This window comes from Dryobates pubescens, chromosome Z (genome assembly GCF_014839835.1).
Source record: "Dryobates pubescens isolate bDryPub1 chromosome Z, bDryPub1.pri, whole genome shotgun sequence".
In the NCBI taxonomy this organism is placed as follows: Eukaryota; Metazoa; Chordata; class Aves; order Piciformes; family Picidae; genus Dryobates; species Dryobates pubescens.
Window position 1 is genome coordinate 87,739,395 of NC_071657.1, and position 18,890 is coordinate 87,758,284.

General features: G+C 54.4%; 1 protein-coding gene across 1 annotated transcript; it reads left to right on the plus strand.

The window, feature by feature from the left end:
* Window positions 1-123: 123 nt before the first annotated feature.
* On the plus strand, window positions 124-18,581 carry GBA2 (glucosylceramidase beta 2). Its single transcript, XM_054179031.1, has 17 exons — window positions 124-300; window positions 4,252-4,343; window positions 4,564-4,679; window positions 4,789-5,007; window positions 6,231-6,470; window positions 6,775-6,877; window positions 8,580-8,733; window positions 8,975-9,100; window positions 9,208-9,392; window positions 9,743-9,847; window positions 11,466-11,573; window positions 12,040-12,191; window positions 12,341-12,447; window positions 12,601-12,743; window positions 13,738-13,853; window positions 17,385-17,576; window positions 17,653-18,581. Exons 1-17 carry the CDS (start codon window positions 146-148, stop codon window positions 17,878-17,880), a joined length of 2,541 nt encoding a protein of 846 aa, XP_054035006.1. The 5' UTR covers window positions 124-145; the 3' UTR covers window positions 17,881-18,581.
* The last annotated feature ends 309 nt before the right edge of the window (window positions 18,582-18,890 follow it).

Genomic DNA, 18,890 nt, shown 5'->3' on the forward strand with positions numbered 1-18,890 from the left:
GTGGCTCTGTGCCCCGGGGGCGCGAGGGGGGCGGGGCGGGGCGGGGAGTTGCGCGGCGGCGCGCGCGGTGAAGAGGGCGCGCGCGAGGCAGCGGGAGGCGATGGCGGCGGCGGCGGAGGAGGCGGAGGCGGCGGCGGGGCCGCTGATGCGGCAGTACGAGGGGGCGGCGCGGGGTCGCGGCGTGGCAGCGGCCGGCTGGCGGGTGTGCCTGGCGCACCGCTTCGAGGAGAAGTGGCAGCCTTACGGCGCCGCCGACGTGCCGCTTCGCGACGTCCTGCGGCACATCGGCCTCGCCTTGCGGTACGGTGAGGGGAGAAGAGGGAAGGGGTGGGGGAAGGGACCGGGGACGTTCCTGTGCTAGAGTGTGGGCGGCTCGCCCCGGGGGGCGCCGGTGATGTCCCGATGCGTGGAGGGCAGACCGCAGCGGATCTCGGAAGGCCCCGCTCTGCAGCGAGCCGCTTTCTTCCGTCCTGAGCTGCCGGCAGTTATCCACCCGTCCGGCTGGCGCCAGCGATGGAAGCAGTGGTGCAGAATTAGAGCAGCACTCAGTGCTTGGGCTCCCCGAAGCCGCGCAGGAGCTGGGAGGGCTTGGGGCATTGCTTCAGGGAATGAGGGGGATGGAGGACCCCCATTTCCCAGCCCCGGGCCTGCTCCTGGCCCCGCCACCGCCGCGTCTTCCCTGGCCGGAGTCGAACTGTTGTCCCCTGGAATCGGGCACCTCTCGGCAGATGGATATTAAACCCTGGGTGGTTAATCGGGTGGGTTCTGAAACGCCGTGCGCTGCGGCAGGCCTGGGAGTGGGGACTTCTCGGCTTTGCCTTAGGGTGCTGGAAGTAACCAGGAAAAAGACGCATGAGAAACAACGGTGTTATTTTGACCTTTAGAACTGGGTGCTGGCCGTGTTTGTACCTCGCAGGCCCAACACTGAAACCGATGACGGTGTCATTTATTTCCTTGAGCTTGCTTTATTTTGTGCCTCCATATTCTGAGCTTTTTTCCCTGATACCCGTGGAGGTTGCTGCTGGCAGAGCTGGTTCTTCCAGAGCCTGATGAGGGGGCAGATAGAGGATTGCTTTGGGGTGCAGTGGCAGGCCAGTTTGACCCAAGACATCCCAGTGCAAGCCTGGGCATCAAGAAAGGGAGAGCGTGGGTTGTGCATAGGAGATAAAAGACTGCTGTAGAAGCTGCTGCAGCAGGTTGGGGATGAGCTGAGCATGGGGAAAAGTGTGAAGTTCTGGTGGGGTGAGCAAGGAGGGAAGGTGTGCCTCTGTGCCAGCTTGAGGAGGCCAGGCATAGTGTGTTCTTATTAGGGTCTTAGAATGGAAGTGACTTGTGTCAGTCCTTAGAAAAAAGATTTTAAGGTGCAAAAGAAAGAAGCTAAAAGTGAAACCACTGCATCTTCCCCTGTACAAATGTAGGAGCTAATCTGGTTGTTGTCCCAAAAACTTGTACAGGTAGAAGCTTTATTGTAAGGAGGCTCCGGCCTAGAGAGCAGAGAAGAGGAAGGGCCAGAACATCAAGAAATACCTGCATGGGTTTGAGTTAAAACCCAAGGGTAGCAGTGTTGCCTGACAAAGGGCAGCTAATGCAGGGATGAGAGGGTATGTGGAAGGATACGTACTCCTGGCCTTGGAGAACACTTAAATGTCTGCCTGGCAGAGGCAGCCAGACAATAGAAATCTGGGTGCTGGTGCTGCAAAAAGAGCCTGGAGCTCAGTCCTGTGGCATGACACCTGGATCTGAACCTCTGGAGCCCTGCAAGTTGGCATGCCCTCTCCCAAATGACCCATGATGAGCAGTGACCCTGTCTTGGGGGCACCTGTGCCGGGGGTGCTCTTAAAATCTGGTGTGGTTCAGTGCATTGAGATAGTAATGATATCTCAGCAATAGCTGTGGTCACGTTGAGGTTGGTGCACATCTTTGGCCAAGAATCTAGGACCTTCAGAGGAGCCACCTCACCCTGAGCTGGCATGGTACTGTGTTGACCTAAACTTCTAGCTGATGTGTGTCTGCTCCCGCAGCCCTAGTCCCTGCTGCAGGTGTCATGGCTGGGGGTGTTGGCAGCCCTAGGGTAGGATTGTTGTTAATCAGGGCACATGGGGGTAACTTCCCTGTGGGAGCACCCACAGCTGATAATATGGAAAGAAAAAGGCATGTGAACATTTGGGCTGGAGCTGGTGGGGCAGGAATAGAGATGCAAGTGGGTTTCCACAGCAGTAGGAAGTCATGGCGTGGAACATGGATCTGCATGATGTCTGGAAAGCTTTTAATTTCACTGCCAGTGTGAAGGGAAAGAAATGCCCTCTGGACCTGTTAGGGCTTTTGGTGCTGCAGGTTTCTCTTGGTTATTCTGCAGACCTGGCACAGCTGTTAATAGCTAGCAACCCAGCACTGTCCACCTTCTCTTGGCTTGGATGATTTGTGGAAAAGCTGGCAGGGAAGAGTGTGCTGTTGAAATGGCAGAACAGCCAGGCAGTGCGTAGCCTGGAAACCCCAAACCTCTCCTGCAGCATGCACCTGGAAGTTATGACTTTATTTTAAACTCCCTTCACCACCTCCTTTCCAAGGAGCTGGGATGCCCTGCTGTGCCATGCCCCAGCCACTCAGCATGGGCATCATATTTCCCATCAGCAGAAACTTGCTGGGGAAGCAGCTGGGTCGGTTCTGTGATGCTTGGTTAAAAAAACTAGAGCCATTTCCTTGAGAGAGAGCACACTGCCAAAAGCTTGCTTCGACAGCATAAAGCTGGGGCTGCCTCAGCTGCAAGAAGAGCAGTTACAGCAGATGTAGCTTGAAGATAGCATCAGGCCCTGATTCAGGGCAGTTGTGCAGGACAGGCTGGTTCTTGTGGTGCCCAGGACCTCTGCAGGCAAAATGTCCTTAAACAGTCAAATGTGAAGGTGAATATGTAGGAATAGAGAGCTGACTGCAGTCAGGTCCTGTGATACTGCAGCCTGGAAAATGTCACCCTGAAAGGGATTTGGGGACCTTAACCTACTGGTGAATGAAGATGAACAGCCAGTGATGAAGCAGCCAAAAAAGTCAAGTGTGAGTTGTTTTTGTCGGAGTGTGTAGGAGTAGAGGGTGTCATGAAGACCCTCTCTACCTTGTTCCTGGGCAATTAGTACTCACCCACTAGCTGTTGCCTGGGCTCTGCATTGTGCAAGCCATCAGAGGAGGATGGGTTGTGTGCTGCTGGCCAAGGGGGCTTTTGTCCTCTTGGCAGTACAGCATCAGTGCCCACAGGTAGTTTGGGGATGTTGCCCACAGTGCCATGTCCCTGACACCCAGGACCTTGGAGCTGCCAGATGAGTCTTGCCCATCTCTTTGCTGTGGGATGTTCAGCAGCTTCTTCTGGTCTGGTTCCTGGTTTCCATATGCTAATTGTCTCGGTATGGAAGATTTAACTTGAGGCAGTTCATTAGCAAAAGCCAGTCCTTTATGAGCTCCGGCTTGGAGCCCAGCCCTGATTTTGCCTGCAGTGGTGCTGGCACACCCAGGTGCAGGTGTGCCCATGTTTGGGTGTCTCTCAATTCCCAGGCCTTTGGGTGAGAAATTATCTGATGGGCAGTGCCTGGCTGCACTGCTGGCGTGCAAATGGAACTCAGTCTCCAGAACTCTGCGACCTGAAGACATCAAGCATCACCTTCTCCAGGGCAGGACTGCCCTCTGCTATCTGCCCTGAGATGGACATGGAAGTGGAAGAGGAAGGCTCTTGTCTGTGGAGTTGCATATGGCTTTTCTGCACTTTTCCCTATAATCCCTGAGGTTCCTTAGCAGGACATGCCCTACCAGGCATGAAGGTGGTCATGCTGGGGGTCCCTGTCTGTCATTCCCACTTCTTTGCAGACTTCTGGAAAGGCCTCCTGCCCCTGCCTATGGTGGAAGCCCTGCTCTTTGGAGACTTGATAGGGTGCTTGGTTCCATGGTTTAGTTGATTAGGTGGTGTTGGATTAGTTGATAGGTTGGACATGATGATCTTAAAGGTCTCTTCCAACCTATGCTGTGCTATGCTGTGCTATTCTATGCTATTCTGCTCTATTTTCATGCCATACCCTTGCAGACAGCCCTGAGCTGCCTGAGCTCTTGTGTGCAGGTGGGTGGCAGGGGCTGCACCCTGAGACACAAGTTGCCATTGTACCTCTCCACAAGAAGCAGCTGCAGCGTGCACTACTTGCACTCTGCCCAATGACACTGAAGGGACAAGGATGCTTTGTCCTGTCTTGGTTCATACCTCTCTTTCCCTTGCAGATACTTCAGGTGGTGGTACAAGAAGACCCGTGTAGAGAAGAAGCCTGCTTTCATTGACCTCTTGTGTGCTGTTCCTCTGCAACAGATCTACGGTCAGCCTCCAGTTGGGCCCCTGGAGTGGTGCAATGCCCAAGCGTGCTGTGTGGGCAGGGATTCATCTGGGGCTGTCAATGTCTTAGAGTGGGGGAGTGGGTCAGGGAGCTTCTGGAGTGTTGGCAGTACTGAGGGGCCCCTGGAGCTGCATTGTGGGATTCTTGAGCCAGAGGCCACCATGAGGAGGAACAAGGGTGCCAACTTCGGTGTCTTTTTCAGGGTGCCCGCTGGGCGGGATAGGGGGAGGCACCATCACCCGTGGCTGGCAGGGCGAGTTCTGCCGCTGGCAACTGAATCCTGGCATTTACCACTACAAAACAGTCATTGCTGACCAGGTAGGTGCAGCAGGGTCTGTGAGGGCTGTGAGCAGCACTGCACCACCCTTAGTAGTTCAAACATCTCTCTTGTGCTCATCTCATCCCCTTCACATGCTTCTCTCCCCAGTTCACAGTGTGCCTGCGTTGCAAGGGGCAGACTGTTTACCAGCAGGTCTTGTCTGTGGAGAGACCCAGCACTCTGCAGGACTGGAACTGGGGCTACTGTGGCCACTATGCCTTCTACCATGCCCTGTACCCACGTGCCTGGATGGTCTATGAGCTCCCAGGGCAAAATGTGGTGCTCACTTGCCGCCAGGTTTCTCCTGTCATTCCCCATGACTATAAGGTAAGGAAGTGATGGCTCTGTGCAGCACAGCATGTATGGATCAGGTTGTCAGGGATGTGGCTGAGCTGCATGCATGGGAAGGAGAAAGGGTTGGCACAGTGCAGAGTCCAGCTGTGTGATGATACTTGGTGTGTCCCATCTTGGTAGCAAAGGCTTGGGGCCATTGAATTTCTAACTCGCTGAGCACTGCCCTTATGTTTGGGCTTCCTGCTGTAGAGGAGCTCTTTGACCCTCCTTCCAGATCAGCATTAGCTGAGGGCAACCAGGATTGCCACCTTACTAATGTTCTTTCATAACCTGGTATCTTCTGTCCTAAGACCCTGTTTGTAGTGCCAGCTGCCAGGCGTGTAGCAGCAGGACCTTGGAAGGCTTTGCTCCTCCTGGGGCAGTAGGTGCTGCATGGATTATGCCTCTTTACTTGTACATAGCTCTGTCAGCTGCTCCTTTCCCCTCTGACCTGTGCAGTGACTCTTGGTACTGCTTGTTCTCTGCCCTTGGTTTTGTCCTGGGACTATTTCAGCTCCTGGTCACCCAGAATGGCAAGTCCAGAGCTGTAGACTTACTGCCTGGAGGATCCAATGGTAGTGATTTTTTAGGAACCCCTCATCCTGTACTCATGGGCTGGTTTGTTGACTGGGTTTTCCTGGGAATGTTCTAACTGCTTTTTTGTTTTGCCTGGTAACCCTAAGGAAGAGCTGATTATTAGCTGGGCTTTCCCAGCATTTCCAGCATGTCTGCATTCAGCAGTGCTCCCAGGCAGGAGGAACCCTCACAGCAATGCGGAAGCTCGGGTGGCAGCAAGGGATGCCTCGCTGCTCCTGCTCACCCCCAGCCCGGGGCGAGGGCGGCAGGCTGCGCTGCTGACATGCCTGACCTTCCTCTTACCCTGGCAAAGCACATGAGTCTGTATCAACATGTTGAGCACATGGGTGGTGAGACACCAGTCTGAGTCTCAAATACTCAGACTGCATTCCCCCCTGAGTGTTGCCTGCTGTGGGGTTTTTATATCGCAGGGCTCGTGATCTGAATGTTACATTGCCTGCCCCATGAATTCCTCTGCTTTTGCTGCTGCTCCCCAGCTTGAGCACAGACTCTGAGATCAAGTTGGTTGTGGTGCTCTTGCTCACGCTGCAGCCTGGTCTTCCCAGCAGTGGGAGAAGTGATGCTCCAATGGCTGACTGTGGAGCACCAGGCTTATAAGCAGCATTGCTTGTCTCTTCCAGGACTCCAGCTTGCCAGTGGGAGTATTCGTCTGGGAAGTGGAGAATGGGAGGGATGAGGATGTGGAGGTCTCCATCATGTTCAGCCTGCAAAACGGCACAGGAGCAAAGGAGGACAGAAGTGGAGGACACTGGAATGAACCCTTTGTCTTAGAGAAGCAGGGTGAGCGGGTTGCTGGAGTCCTGCTGCACCACTGCACACGTGTGAACCCCTTCACTCTTGCCATCTCTGCCCGGGAGAAGGTAAAGAGGTGGCACTAGGTGGGAGATTGTAAAGCCTTGCTGAGTGTGCGCACAATAGGTTGGGGTCAGCGCTGGGCCTCAGTGTTTGCCTGGAACAGGCTTGGTGACCTGATTTCCCTAATGGCACCCTCTTTGGAGGAGGGTGCCAGAAGAGAAATGATAGGTGAATTTAGCAGGACAGCAGGAAAGTAGATTTGAATGACAGGCAGCATTTGGGGAGTGTAGGGTCCCAGAGTGGGGGGCTGGGGGCAGGTGCTGCTGCTCAAAAGTATCTGCCTCTGATGAAGCTCTTCCGTTCCTCCAGGCTGGCACAGAAGTCACTCACCTCACGACATTCAATCCTGCTGGATCAGGTAGAGAGGTGTGGCAGGACCTTTTGCGGGATGGCAGGCTGGATTCCCCTGCTGGTGAGTCCCTCCTTCCTCCCTGGGACAGATGGGAGGGGAAGCAAGGGGAATGAATGGCCATGCTGGTCACAGGGCACCCAAGCAAGGGTGGATTTGCCTTTCTCCAGCCATCTCAGTGCTACTGCAAAAAGCTCTCAGTGGTGCTGTGTCTCATTGCCAGCTTTAGGCTGTGTTTGAATTTCCTATTGCTCATGGCTCCCCAAAAACTGCAGCACTTTGGGATTGTTCTCAGCTATATTGTGTGTGCTGGTATTTTGTTACTTCATAGGATGGCAAACTGAGCTGAGATGTCAGCTGAGCAGCCAGGCTGATGCCCAGCCACCCTTTTGAGTTCCTGTTGTCAGATCTGTGAGCTGGCCCCAGTCAGATTTGTTCTAGCAGATGCCTAAAAGTCATAGTATCATAGTATCAGTCAGGGTTGGAAGGGACCACAAGGATCATCTAGTTCCAACCCCCCTGCCATGGGCAGGGACACCCCACACTAGATCAGGCTGGCCAGAGCCTCATCCAGCCTGGCCTTGAACACCTCCAGGGATGGGGCCCCAACCACCTCCCTGGACAACCCATTCCAGGGCTTCACCACTCTCATGCTGAACAACCTCCTCCAGCCTGAATCTCCCCACCTCCAGCTTCATTCCATTCCCCCTAGTCCTATCACTGCCTCATATCCTGAGAAGTCCTTCCCCAGCCTTCTTGTAGGCCCCCTTCAGATACTGGAAGGCCACAATTAGGTCACCTTGGAGCCTTCTCTTCTCCAGACTGAACAGCCCCAACTCCTTCTATCTGTCCTCACAGGAGAGGTGCTCCAGCCCTCTGACCATCCTCGTGGCCCTTCTCTGCACACCCCTTGGTGTTGCCATCAGCTTGCTGTCCTCTTGTTACTTTTAGTTCCCTGCAGATCCTTGTACTCCTTTTGATACTTCTGCATCATCCTCAGTTGCCTGCTCACTCCCTTGGCAGAAGGGTTGGAGGAGGGGGAGTAGTGTCTCCCAGCTCTTGCTGCTAACTTCTTATTGCAATAAAAAGTGACCATTTGCCAGATGTCTCTGCCAGCTTTTGAGCAAGGATGGTGCTGATGAAGTAGTGAAACTCTTGTAAATAAAACATTTGCATAAATGTTTCCGGAAGACTTACGTGTCCTGCCCAGGTACACTCAGAGCTCTCTAGGCTACTGGGATGTGGTTTTCCTTTGTGCTAACAGAAATTATCCTAGTCAGAATCTGTGCTTCTCTGAAAATTGTTGCTTTAATGAGTTTACCTGGTACACGTCAGAACCAGCACATAATTACCCACCGCCCGCAGGGCTTTTCTTAAACATGACTACGTGTCAAGCACCTTGCAAAAGGCTGGAGATTATGTCACTAGGGAGTCAAAGTGTTTCTGAGTTCAGTGCAGTTACAAAGTCATGGGGTGTCTTGATGGTTCAGCTCCTGCCTGGTGGCCTTTCCTGCCCGGTTTGTTCTCTGCTTTGATGACCTAACTTTTGTAAGGCCCCTGCAGGTGTTTTTTCCTGTTTGCAAAAAAGCAGTTGCTCATGTGCAGTAATGTCATCCCTTAGAACCCTGGGCATGTACCCTCCAGGCTGCAAGGGGACTGTGACACACCTGGATAGTCTCATCCCCCTTGGGGTCCGTGGGGACATCAGTTACCCCTCATAATGCTTCCTTGGCCCTTGGTGAATATTTTTCTGTTGTCCTGACAGGTAAAAGCAGCCCAACAGAGAAGGGGGAGGTGACTGCGGCAGCGGTATGTGCCAGCTGCAGGGTGCCTGCCCAGGGGCACAGGACACTGGAGCTGGCCCTGGCTTGGGACATGCCCTGTGTTCACTTTGGCTCCAAGGAGAAGCTGCATCTCAGGTGGGTGGACTGCCTCCAGCAGGGCTTGGCTTGTGTCCCTGAGGGCACCTTCTCCCTGCTGCTGGTCTTGCTATCCGTTCCCTGTGGCCATGGCCCTGTCAGCTCATGGAGGAGACCTCCCTAGCCCTCTTCCTCAATATAGTGTTATTCTGTTGTTCACTATAGTCTATCCCATCTTGCTTAGCTGGGTGTGCTTCCCAGCCTGAGCCTGTGACGTGCTCACCAAACTTCTGCTTGGCAGGCGGTACACGCGGTTTTTCGGCAGTGGAGGCGATGCTGGTCCTGCCCTGTCACATCATGCCCTAACACACTATGAAGAGTGGGAGAGGAAGATTGAAGCATGGCAGAAGCCCATCCTGGAGAACAGGTAGAGTAGATGGGAGCACCTTTCCGGTGTCTTTGTGGACCAGTCAGAGCAGGGGCACCACCTCCTGGTGGTCACCTTCTGTGATTGAGTTTCCTTGTTGCCTGCAGGCAGCTGCCTTCTTGGTACAAGTCGGCCCTCTTCAATGAACTGTACTTCATGACAGATGGGGGGACTGTCTGGATGGAGCTGCCCCCAGACTGCTGTGCTGAGGAACTCCAGGGGCTGGCAGGGGCTGGCCTCTCCCACCTCCTCCCTGTCCTGCGGGAGTACGGAAGGTTTGCTTATTTGGAAGGTAACTTGCAGGGACGTGATGAATAGCCTCAACTCAACTTCTCCCCATTGTTCTCACCAGGTGGTTTTAACCTGCTGTTGGGTGCTTTTCACACCCTGATGGGTCGATAGTAGTGCTGTTCCCAGCAAAAGCCCTTGCAGGACATGCCACCCCTATAGGATATGTCATGAGGTCTTCTCCAAACCCCTTGGGATGCTACATGTAGAGAAGATACACCACTTGTAATTTGAGCCCCTGCCTGTGCCAGAAAGATCCCATTCTCCTGGGCTGTGTGGGAAAGAGAACTTGCCCTTCCTTTCCCTCTCCAGTGGCGAGTCCCTCATTCTTCACTGTCTCCCTGATCCTTCCAGGCCAAGAGTACCGGATGTACAACACTTACGATGTCCACTTCTATGCCTCCTTTGCTTTGGTTATGCTGTGGCCCAAGCTACAGATCAGCCTGCAATATGACATTGGTGAGTGGCCCAGGAGACCCTAGCTTGATGCCTGCTGATGTCTTCACCTAAGGAAAACATGTAGAATCTGGACCCAGCATCCAGCTCCACCTCCTCTGCTCGGTCTAGAACTTTCAAACCCCTGACACTGCTGCCTCTCAGCATCTCCCCACCCAGCACTGGAATCCTTTCTTGCCAAACTGGGGGGTGCACAGCTGGCTCTGCATGCCCTGGGGCAGTCCTCGGTATTACCAGGTCTCTCCATGTCCCTTGCAGACTACAACCTTAAGGATGTTTTCAAACCCTGAGGCTTTAGATGGGCTTGAAGGCTCCTTGGTTGTGGCCCAACCAGCATTGTAGCACAGTCCTTTGCTGGGCTGCAGAAGCACTGAGCCCAGTGGGATTCCTACTCAGTGCTGTGTGCTGCTGCTTGCTTAATGGGGCAGTGACAGTTGCATGTCCCCTGCTGAGGGAGACTGGAAGCAGCCTAGCATACCCTCAGTCCTTTGCAAAGGGCTGTGAACTTAGAATCATAGAATCAGTAAGGTTGGAAAAGACCTCAAATATTGTCAAGTCCAACCTGTCACCCATCACCTCATGACTACGAAACCATGGCACCAAGTGCCACGTCCAATCCCTTTTAGAACACCTCCAGGGACTCCACCACCTCCCTGGGCAGCACATTCCAATGATGAATGACTCTCTCGGTGAAGAACTTTCTCCTCACCTACAGCCTAAACTTCCTCTGGCACAGCTTGAGACTGTGTCCTCTTGTTCTGGTGCTGGTTGCCTGGGAAAAGAGACCAACCACCTCCTGGCTACAACCACCTTTCAGGTAGTTGTAGACAGCAATGAGGTCTCCCCTGAGCCTCCTCTTCTCCAGGCTAAACAATCCCAGCTCCCTCAGCCTCTCCTCACAGGGCTGTGCTCAAGGCCTCTCCCCAGCCTTGTTGCCCTTCTCTGGACACGTTCAAGTGTCTCAATGTCCTTCTTAAACTGAGGGGCCCAGAACTGGACACAGGACTCAAGGTGTGGCCTAACCAGTGCTAGAGTCCAGGGGCACAATGACCTCCCTGCTCCTGCTGGCCACACTGTTCCTAATGCAGGCCAGGATGCCATTGGCCTTCTTGGCCACCTGGGCACACTGCTGGCTCATGTTCAGCCAGCTGTTAATCAGTACCCCTAGGTCCCTCTCTGTTTGGCAGCTCTCCGGCCACTCTGACCCCAGCCTGTAGCTCTGCTTGGGGTGGTTGTGGCCAAAGTGCAGCACCTGGCACTTGGACTTGTTGAATGCCATCCTTTTGGACTCTGCCCATCTGTCCAACCTGTCAAGGTACCTCTGCAGATCTCTCCTACCCTCTTAACAGATCAACACCTGCCCTAGCTTGAGGTCATCTGCAGATTTACTGGTGATGGGACTCAATACCCTCATCCAGATCATCAATACAGATACTGAACAGGATGGGGCCCAGAACTGATCCCTGGGAGATACCATTAGTGACTGGCCTCCAGCTGGATGTGGCTTGCAGCTAGAGTGGCAATGGGCAGCCTGGCATGTTGGTGCCATTGCCCCTGCCTGTTGGTTTTACTTAGAGGTTGCTTCTGCAGTGCCTGTGTCCTTGTTCTGTGTCCTCTTCAGCTGTCACAGTGGTGAATGAGGACGTCCAGCCCAGGCAGTACTTGATGTGTGGTCAGACAGCCCAGGTGAAGCTGAAGAATGTGGTGCCACATGACATTGGAGACCCAGGTGAGAGGTCTGGCAAGGCCTGCTTTGGGATAGAGCAGGAGCAAGGTTGATCATACAGCTTTATCAGGGTATTTAACTCTCAAGCTGTGGGGCAAAAGGTAGCATGCATGGAAGACACTTGTTTTCTGGGTGCTTGGGTGATTTGGGGTGGTGAAGACAGCATGTCTAGAGCTTGTATGGGAGATGGCTCTGGCCAGCCTGATCTAGTGTAAGGTGTCCCTGCCCGAGGCAGGGGGGTTGGAACTAGATGATCCTTGTTGTCATTTCCAGCCCTGACTGATACTATGATACTATGGAGGGAAGCTCAGCAGTAGCAGGAAGCTGCTTTTGCTGGTGATGGCACAGGGTGCAGCCTGTTACTGTTTTACTGCTGCCTGATCACACCACCCTCTGGACCTTGCTCCTGGGTAGGAGAGCGGATGTTGGTTGCTTGCTGCCCTGCTTCACCCCCTCTGTCCTCGCTTAGGTGATGAGCCATGGCAGCGTGTCAATGCCTACCTGATGCACGACACAGCTGACTGGAAGGACCTGAACCTGAAGTTTGTGCTGCAAGTGTACCGTGACTACTACCTGACCCAGGACCGCCTGTACTTGCGGGACATGTGGCCAGTTTGCCAGGTACTGGGAGGAGGTCAGACCGCAGGGCATCCCTTTTGCCCACTGCCCCCGAGAGCCATGTGATGTGTGAAAGGATGGGTGCTGCCAGCAAAGTGTGAGGAGCTGGCCACCTGCAAAGGCTGTGTGAGCATCTCCTGCTTCTCCTGCAGGCTGTGATGGAGTCAGAGCTGAAGTTTGACACGGATAATGACGGGCTCATCGAAAACGGGGGCTTTGCTGACCAGACATATGATGCATGGGTGGTAAATGGAGCCAGGTGAGCAGAGAGGCAGGTGGGGTTGGAGATGGGGGAGTGTGGGAGGTAAAGGTACCTCAGAGCTGCAGCCATAGTCCCCATCTGTGGTGGGAGCTCTCTGCAACCTCTGGGGTGTTCTGTGTTACTGATGCTTCTCTCCCTTGACTCTGGCAGTGCCTACTGTGGCGGGCTGTGGCTGGCAGCTGTCTGCATGATGTGCAAGATGGCAGAGATGCTTGGGGATGCTGAGATCCAGCAGAAATACATGGACATCCTGAAAAAGGGCAAGGAGGCATATGAGAGGATGCTCTGGAATGGTGGGTGCTCACCAGAGAGGAACCTGGCTTGGCTGGCCCCATGTCCCTTGAGAAGGGACACAGGGACACTAGGGGGAGCATCACTGCCCCTCTCCATCAGCTGGGCTCTGCCAGGGCAGGATGACTTTGGCTGCTCCACGTCCGGGACAAGCTGCCCTACCCAGCTAACATTTCTCCTCTGCCCAGGCGGATGCAGAGGGCTCCCCCAGGGAGCAAAGAAAAGGCCATTCATCAGCGGCTGGCAGCTCCAGGCCACCACAGCGATGCCCTGCCAGCCCCAGCTCCCAGGGCAGGCAAGGGCTGAGCCTGGTAGGCACAGCAAGCACAGACTGCTTCCCACCCCAGCCCTGAGGGGGCTTAAGGATGAAGGGAAGGCTTTAGAGCAAAAAGCTCTCAAGTGGGCAGAAAGAGCTTGGGGACAACCCTAGGGACAGGGCCCCCTCTCACCCCTCCACAACATGGCAGGTGCAGCCTTCAAATGCTGTGCTGGTAGCAAAAGAGGGAAAGAAAGAGAGGTGCAAATCCCAGGAGGGAGGGGGTCACTATTTGGCCCAGAGCTAACCCTGGGTCACCCTGCTCCCCACAGAGGCATTCTCAGGAGGGATGCCAGCCTCTTTGCTTCCTCTGCCTTGCAGACAGGAGGGGAGAGAGGCAGGACCAGGTCTTGCCTGCCATCACATCTTTCTGGGGGGGGAGGGGTGGGGCACATCTTGCTCCCATTAGGTGTCTTTTGAGAAAAGAATGACTTCTCCATGGGTGGAGGAGCCTTGCAGGGTAGAGGGAAAGAAGGGGAGATGGCATCATGCCATGCAAAGGGCAAGGAGGAAGTACCAGGGAAGGAGCAGAAGGGGGTTGATGGTGTGGGCAAGGAAGGAGAAGAGAGCCTTCTGGGAAAAGCAGCTGTGCTCCTGCCTAGCACAGCAGAGCATAGGGAGAACACAGAGGAGCCAGGCTCCTAAACTATCCATTTAAAGCTCTTTCTGGCCTTTTCCAGGGAAATACTACAACTATGACAGCAGTGGGAGTGACACCTCCAGCAGCATCATGTCAGACCAGTGTGCTGGGCAGTGGTTTCTTGGGGCTTGTGGCCTGGACCAAGAAGAGTTTGAGGTAAGGGAAGGGGCAGCCTGCTGTGGGCTGGAGCAGGTGGGAGCTGCAGCAGGGCTGGCACCTGCTGTGGGTTATGCTTTAGGGCTGGTGCAGGCGACTGCAGCCTGCTCCCCACAGCAGCTGATGGCACAGGGAGGCTGCTGGCTGCCCCCTGGTACAACCCAAACTCTGCTCTTGCAGCAGCCCTGCAGCAGGAGTGTGTAAGCACAGTCAGCTCTGCGCTTCCACCTTTGGAGGAAGGTCCTACTGATGTTTGCTCTCAGCCAGGCACTGCTTGCTTAAAAATGGGAGAAACGGTGTCTGCAACCTTCCAGCTGCTGCTGTTGGCCAGCCCAGTCCTACACAAGTATCTGAGGGAACTGGGACTTGTTTGGGGCCCTGAGGTCTGTTGCTGCTCGGCTGCAAGAACAGAGCTAGCTGAAGCCTCCCCCTGTCCATCTGAAATGGGATGGTGTGAGCAGCTGCTGCTGCTGCAATACCTGCGACAGAGCTGGCAAGGGGAGGGCCATCCTACAGATGATTTATGAGCCATGGGCAGGTGTCAGACCAAAGCTGCCTGTGGCGGTGACAGAGAGGGAAATGCTTTGGCTGACCGAAGGAAGGAGAGACTCTTGGCTGTGGGAGGGCGATGGAGCATTTGACCCTCTGCTGGTACCAGAGGTGAGCTTCAGGAGACCTTTGCTGGGATTCAACTGGGTGCCTGGCCATGCCCTCCTGCATTTATCCCACTGTGGGTCCCTCAAGTGTGGGGACTGGGGCTGTATGTGGGACTCCAGGCACAATCTAGCCCAGCCCTCATGCAGGCCTCATGCAGGGGGAAAATGGACATGCAGTGAAGACCAGAAGTCTTGCTTGCCTTTCAGTAGCCTCAGGTTTGTGCTGCTGAAGGTGGCACTCTGCTCTCTGGTGAGCTTTGAGCTCACTGGAAATGGGATGGTGAACCCCTCCCTTCTGTTTCCTGTGCACGTTGATCCCTTACCTGGATGGCAGCACTCCTGTTTGAGCTTCAGGTGACCTTTCCTGGGATTTAGTTATTGGGTGTCTGGCCATGTCCCTCCTGCATTTATCCCAGTGTGGGTCCTTCAGTTGTGGGATTGTGCTTGTGCATGGAGTTCCAGGCAGGATCTGGCCCAGACCTCATGCAGGACTACCCAGACATTCCTCACTGGGCGGCAGGGCAGGGAGGGTGAAGTAACTGCAGTCCAGTCCAAAGGTCTTGCTGTGACACCAGCGCTGAAGAAACTGTGCCCTGCAACTTTGTGGCAGACTACTGCTTCACACCACCACTCTGCTGACTACTGCTTCCTTCACAACTTTTGGGCTTTTCTGCAGAGCCACACAGGTTAAAGGGATCTGCTTTTGAGTCTGCTGAAACTGTCTGGTTGGACTGCCCAGCCTCCCTGGGCAAGCTCCTGTCCGATGTCATACACCACCTGCTTCCCTTGGCTCTGGTGGCATCTGGCTGGCAAGAAGGGTCTGTGAAGTCCCTGGGCTGTGCTGGTGATCAAGGACTCACCAGGCTTTTCCCTTTCTTGCAAGTAGATGTCACAGTTGCTCCATGATACCACTCTGTTTTCGTCACCCTGCAGAGTTCTGGTTAGGGCCTTCTGTCAGATGGGGGTGGGGTGGAAAGGAGTGAGCTCTCCTCTTGCAACACCAGTGCATCTCAGGCTTGGCTTTGCTCACTGAGGCTCTTCTGAGCTTTATTGCCAGTGGGGAAAGCAGTGCAGAAGCTTTATTTGTGTCCAGCTGCATGCACAGGCTTTTTTTGTTTGTCTGGCAGGTGTTTCTGTGCTCATGTGGGCTTGATTGTGGTGTTTTATTCAGTAGTGGAAGGCTTTTTTTGCTGGATTTGCTTCCTTTTTAACTTCTGTTTTGGCGAGTGCTTTCCCATTGTGACACTTCACTCTGTTCTTGTTATCTTGAGCTCGTGTCTCTTGTTGAACAACTCTTCCCCCACACACATCTTATCAGAGGGGAAAGTTTTTTACTTCCTCCTAATAGTTTCTTGCAGTGGCTGTTTATCTAGAAAGCACTATTGACCTGTCACAAATTTGTAACTTTCACTTGGGATGAACATTTCTAAGCCCTCTTGTTGGGCACACAAAACTCAGGCATCCCATCCCTGCTCCTCAATCTGACCTCTTTGTCCTCAGGCTGTTCCTGCTCTCACCTCCAGTTCCTCTCAATCCAGGCCAAGAACTCTTACCTCATGACCTGGTTGCAAAACTGGCAGGATTAGAGTCCTTTTGAAATCACTCAAAACTAAGCCCTGGGCTTGCTTTTTTTTGTTGTTCCCTGAGCTAAAACTGATTCCTCCCCCCCCTCCCTCCCGCTTCTCGCCAAGATTCCCAGCATTGACCCAAACAAACCTGCTGGTATCCACAACATTCACTCCGCAGCTGCAAGACACACTCTGATGGCGTCAGGCTGGCTTTGCTGTGTCTTTCCTTTGGTCAGAAAGATACCGTCAGCCTCCCTGGTCCCAGACCATCCTCTGGCCATGTTTTGACTGTGAGGGTGGTAGAGCAGTGTAACAGGCTGTCCATAGAGGTGGTGGAGACTTCTGGAGTTGTTCCAAACCTGCCTGCACACTGTTCTGTGCAACCTGCTCTAGCTGTGCTTGCTCTGGCAGGCGGGGTTCAACGATATGATACCCAGAGATCCCTTCCAACCCCTGTCACTCTGTAACTCTGTGGCTGAGTCCTGCACTTCCAAGTCCACCACTAATCCACACCACATCTACGTATCTTTCTAAGTACTCCCCCCAGGGATGTGGCTTCACTCAGCAGCCGATCCCAATGCTTCACAACCCTTCTGCAGAAGAAATTTTACCTAATATTGGACCTCAACCTCCCCTGGCAAAACGTTTTACTTGGGAGGAGACGCCTACACCTTGTGGGTAGTTTTAGACAGCAAGAAGGTCTCTCACTGAAAGAAAGCAACCTAGCTGCCTCAGCTGTTTCTCACAAGACATGTGCTCCTAGACCCTCAGTAGTTTTGTTGCCCCTTTTCAGACATGCTTCAGTGTCCTTTTAGTGAGGGGTCCAAAACTGGGAACAGTATTTGAGCTATGGCCTCACTAGAGCTGAGTACAGGGGCATAATCCCTTCCTCTTGGCAGCCACATTATTTTAGGTACAAGTTGGGCTGCTGTTGGTCTTCTTAACCAGCTGATACATTAAGAAGTGTGTCCCAAGGCTGTAACATTGCATGGGCTTCTTGTTACCCCCAAAGCTCCATGGGAATGACTGACAGTGCTGTGGCTGGCTGTGCCCTCAAGGCAAACTAGCAAAAGCTGTGGGGTTTAGGCCAGTGACTGAAGGTGAGGGGCTGTCTATCAGCCTCCCCAGAAGGACTGCAAGGTGTAGTTCAGCCTGCTTTCTGGGAAAGAGGCTTTTTAGCTTCCTGTTACTTCCTGAGGCGGCAGATTGACCTCAAAAGCCTCCCTGAAGCCCTGAGAGTTGACCTCATAAAAGCCTCCCTGGAGGCTCCCTCAACTCCGCTCCCTTCCCCCTCTCTCTCCACTCAGGTCTTCCCCAAGAGTCACGTTGTTAGTGCTCTCAAGACCATCTTTGAGAAGAACGTCCTGGGCTTTGCTGGAGGCACTATGGGAGCGGTGAACGGCATGCGACCGGACGGGGTGCCCGACACCTCCAGCGTGCAGTCCAACGAGGTGTGGATCGGCGTGGTCTACGCCTTGGCCGCCACCATGATCCAGGAGGTGAGGAGTCGTGCCGCGGCACGTGCCATCCCCCCGTGCCCTGTGGACGTGCTGATGGCGTCTTCCTCTGCTGCAGGGGCTGGTGGAAGAAGGCTTTCGTACGGCAGAGGGCTGCTACCGGACGGTTTGGGAGCGGCTGGGCATGGCCTTCCAGACGCCGGAGGCGTACCGGGAGAAGAAAGTGTACCGCTCGCTGGCCTACATGCGGCCCCTGAGCATCTGGAGCATGCAGCTGGCCCTGGAGCGCAGAGCCTGCTGGGCACCAGCACCCACACAGCCTCCCCAGGTCCCCATCCACCCCTGAGCCTGGTGTCAAGGAGCAGGGGAGTGGGTGCACTGAGGGGCTGGGAGGCTTCAACTGACAGGCTGGGACCCTTCTCTCCCCCTCTTGGCTAATAGTCCCATTGCTGTTTTCCTTCCCTACCTCCACCACATAGCCTTCACCTCAGAAAGCTTTCAGCCACTGACGCTGAGCATAAGAGGGGATCAGAGGTGCGGGTGATTCCTCCCTGGAGAGGAGTTGGGGGGGGTGGGATGAGGAGGCACTGCTAGAGCCTTCCTCATTGCTCAGGACTGATAGCCTGCAGGACTTGCAGCCATCCTCCGCTGGGTCTGGTGCTTTGGCCAGGAGCACAGAAGACCTCTGCTTGCAGTCAGCAGGCTGGGTAAGGTGGAAGCTGGCCTGCAGAGCCACAGAAGGGGGGTTTGTTAGTGTGTGTGCATGAGGACATTGGACTGGCTCATGTAGGCATGTGGGTGCTGTAGTTGTCCCTGAGTTGTGTGACACTGTAATTGCAGGCTGGCTCTGCCCCAGGACACCTACCCCAGGAGAACCTGTGACACATACAATCCCCAGGGGAGCCCCAACTCCCCTGGCTGGTGACAATCGGAGCCCAAGCAACAGACCCTGGTCTGGTACCATGGCACCCCTCCCTGCTGGTGCCAGGGGTGGGCAGCAGAGTGTGTTTGAGGGGATAAATCATTTTGAATTCTTAATAAATTTGTCCAGCCATCTCTCCTTGCATGTCTTCTGTGCCAGGGGGGAGCTGGAGAGGGAAGCTTTGTCTTCCTGAGCTGGGCAGGAGGGCTGGGGATGTAAGGAGGGGGCAAGCCCTAATTACAGCCTGGCTCTTGGGGTGTTTGGTTAATGGGAGCAAGATGTTCCCCACCACTCCACCCCCAGAAAGATGTGATGGCAGGCAAGACCTGGTCCTACCTCTCTCCCCTCCTGTCTGCAAGGCAGAGGAAGCAAAGAGCCTGGCATCCCTCCTGAGAATGCCTCTGTGGGGAGCAGGGTGACCCAGGGTTAGCTCT

Coding starts and splice junctions, on each gene's coding strand:
- GBA2 (XM_054179031.1), top strand. CDS start 146: ATGCGGCAGTACGAGGGGGCGGCGCGGGGTCGCGGCGTGGCAGCGGCC. Junction 5,008..6,230: donor TCATTCCCCATGACTATAAG/GTAAGGAAGTGA, acceptor TGTCTCTTCCAG/GACTCCAGCTTGCCAGTGGG. Junction 17,577..17,652: donor CCGCCACCATGATCCAGGAG/GTGAGGAGTCGT, acceptor CCTCTGCTGCAG/GGGCTGGTGGAAGAAGGCTT.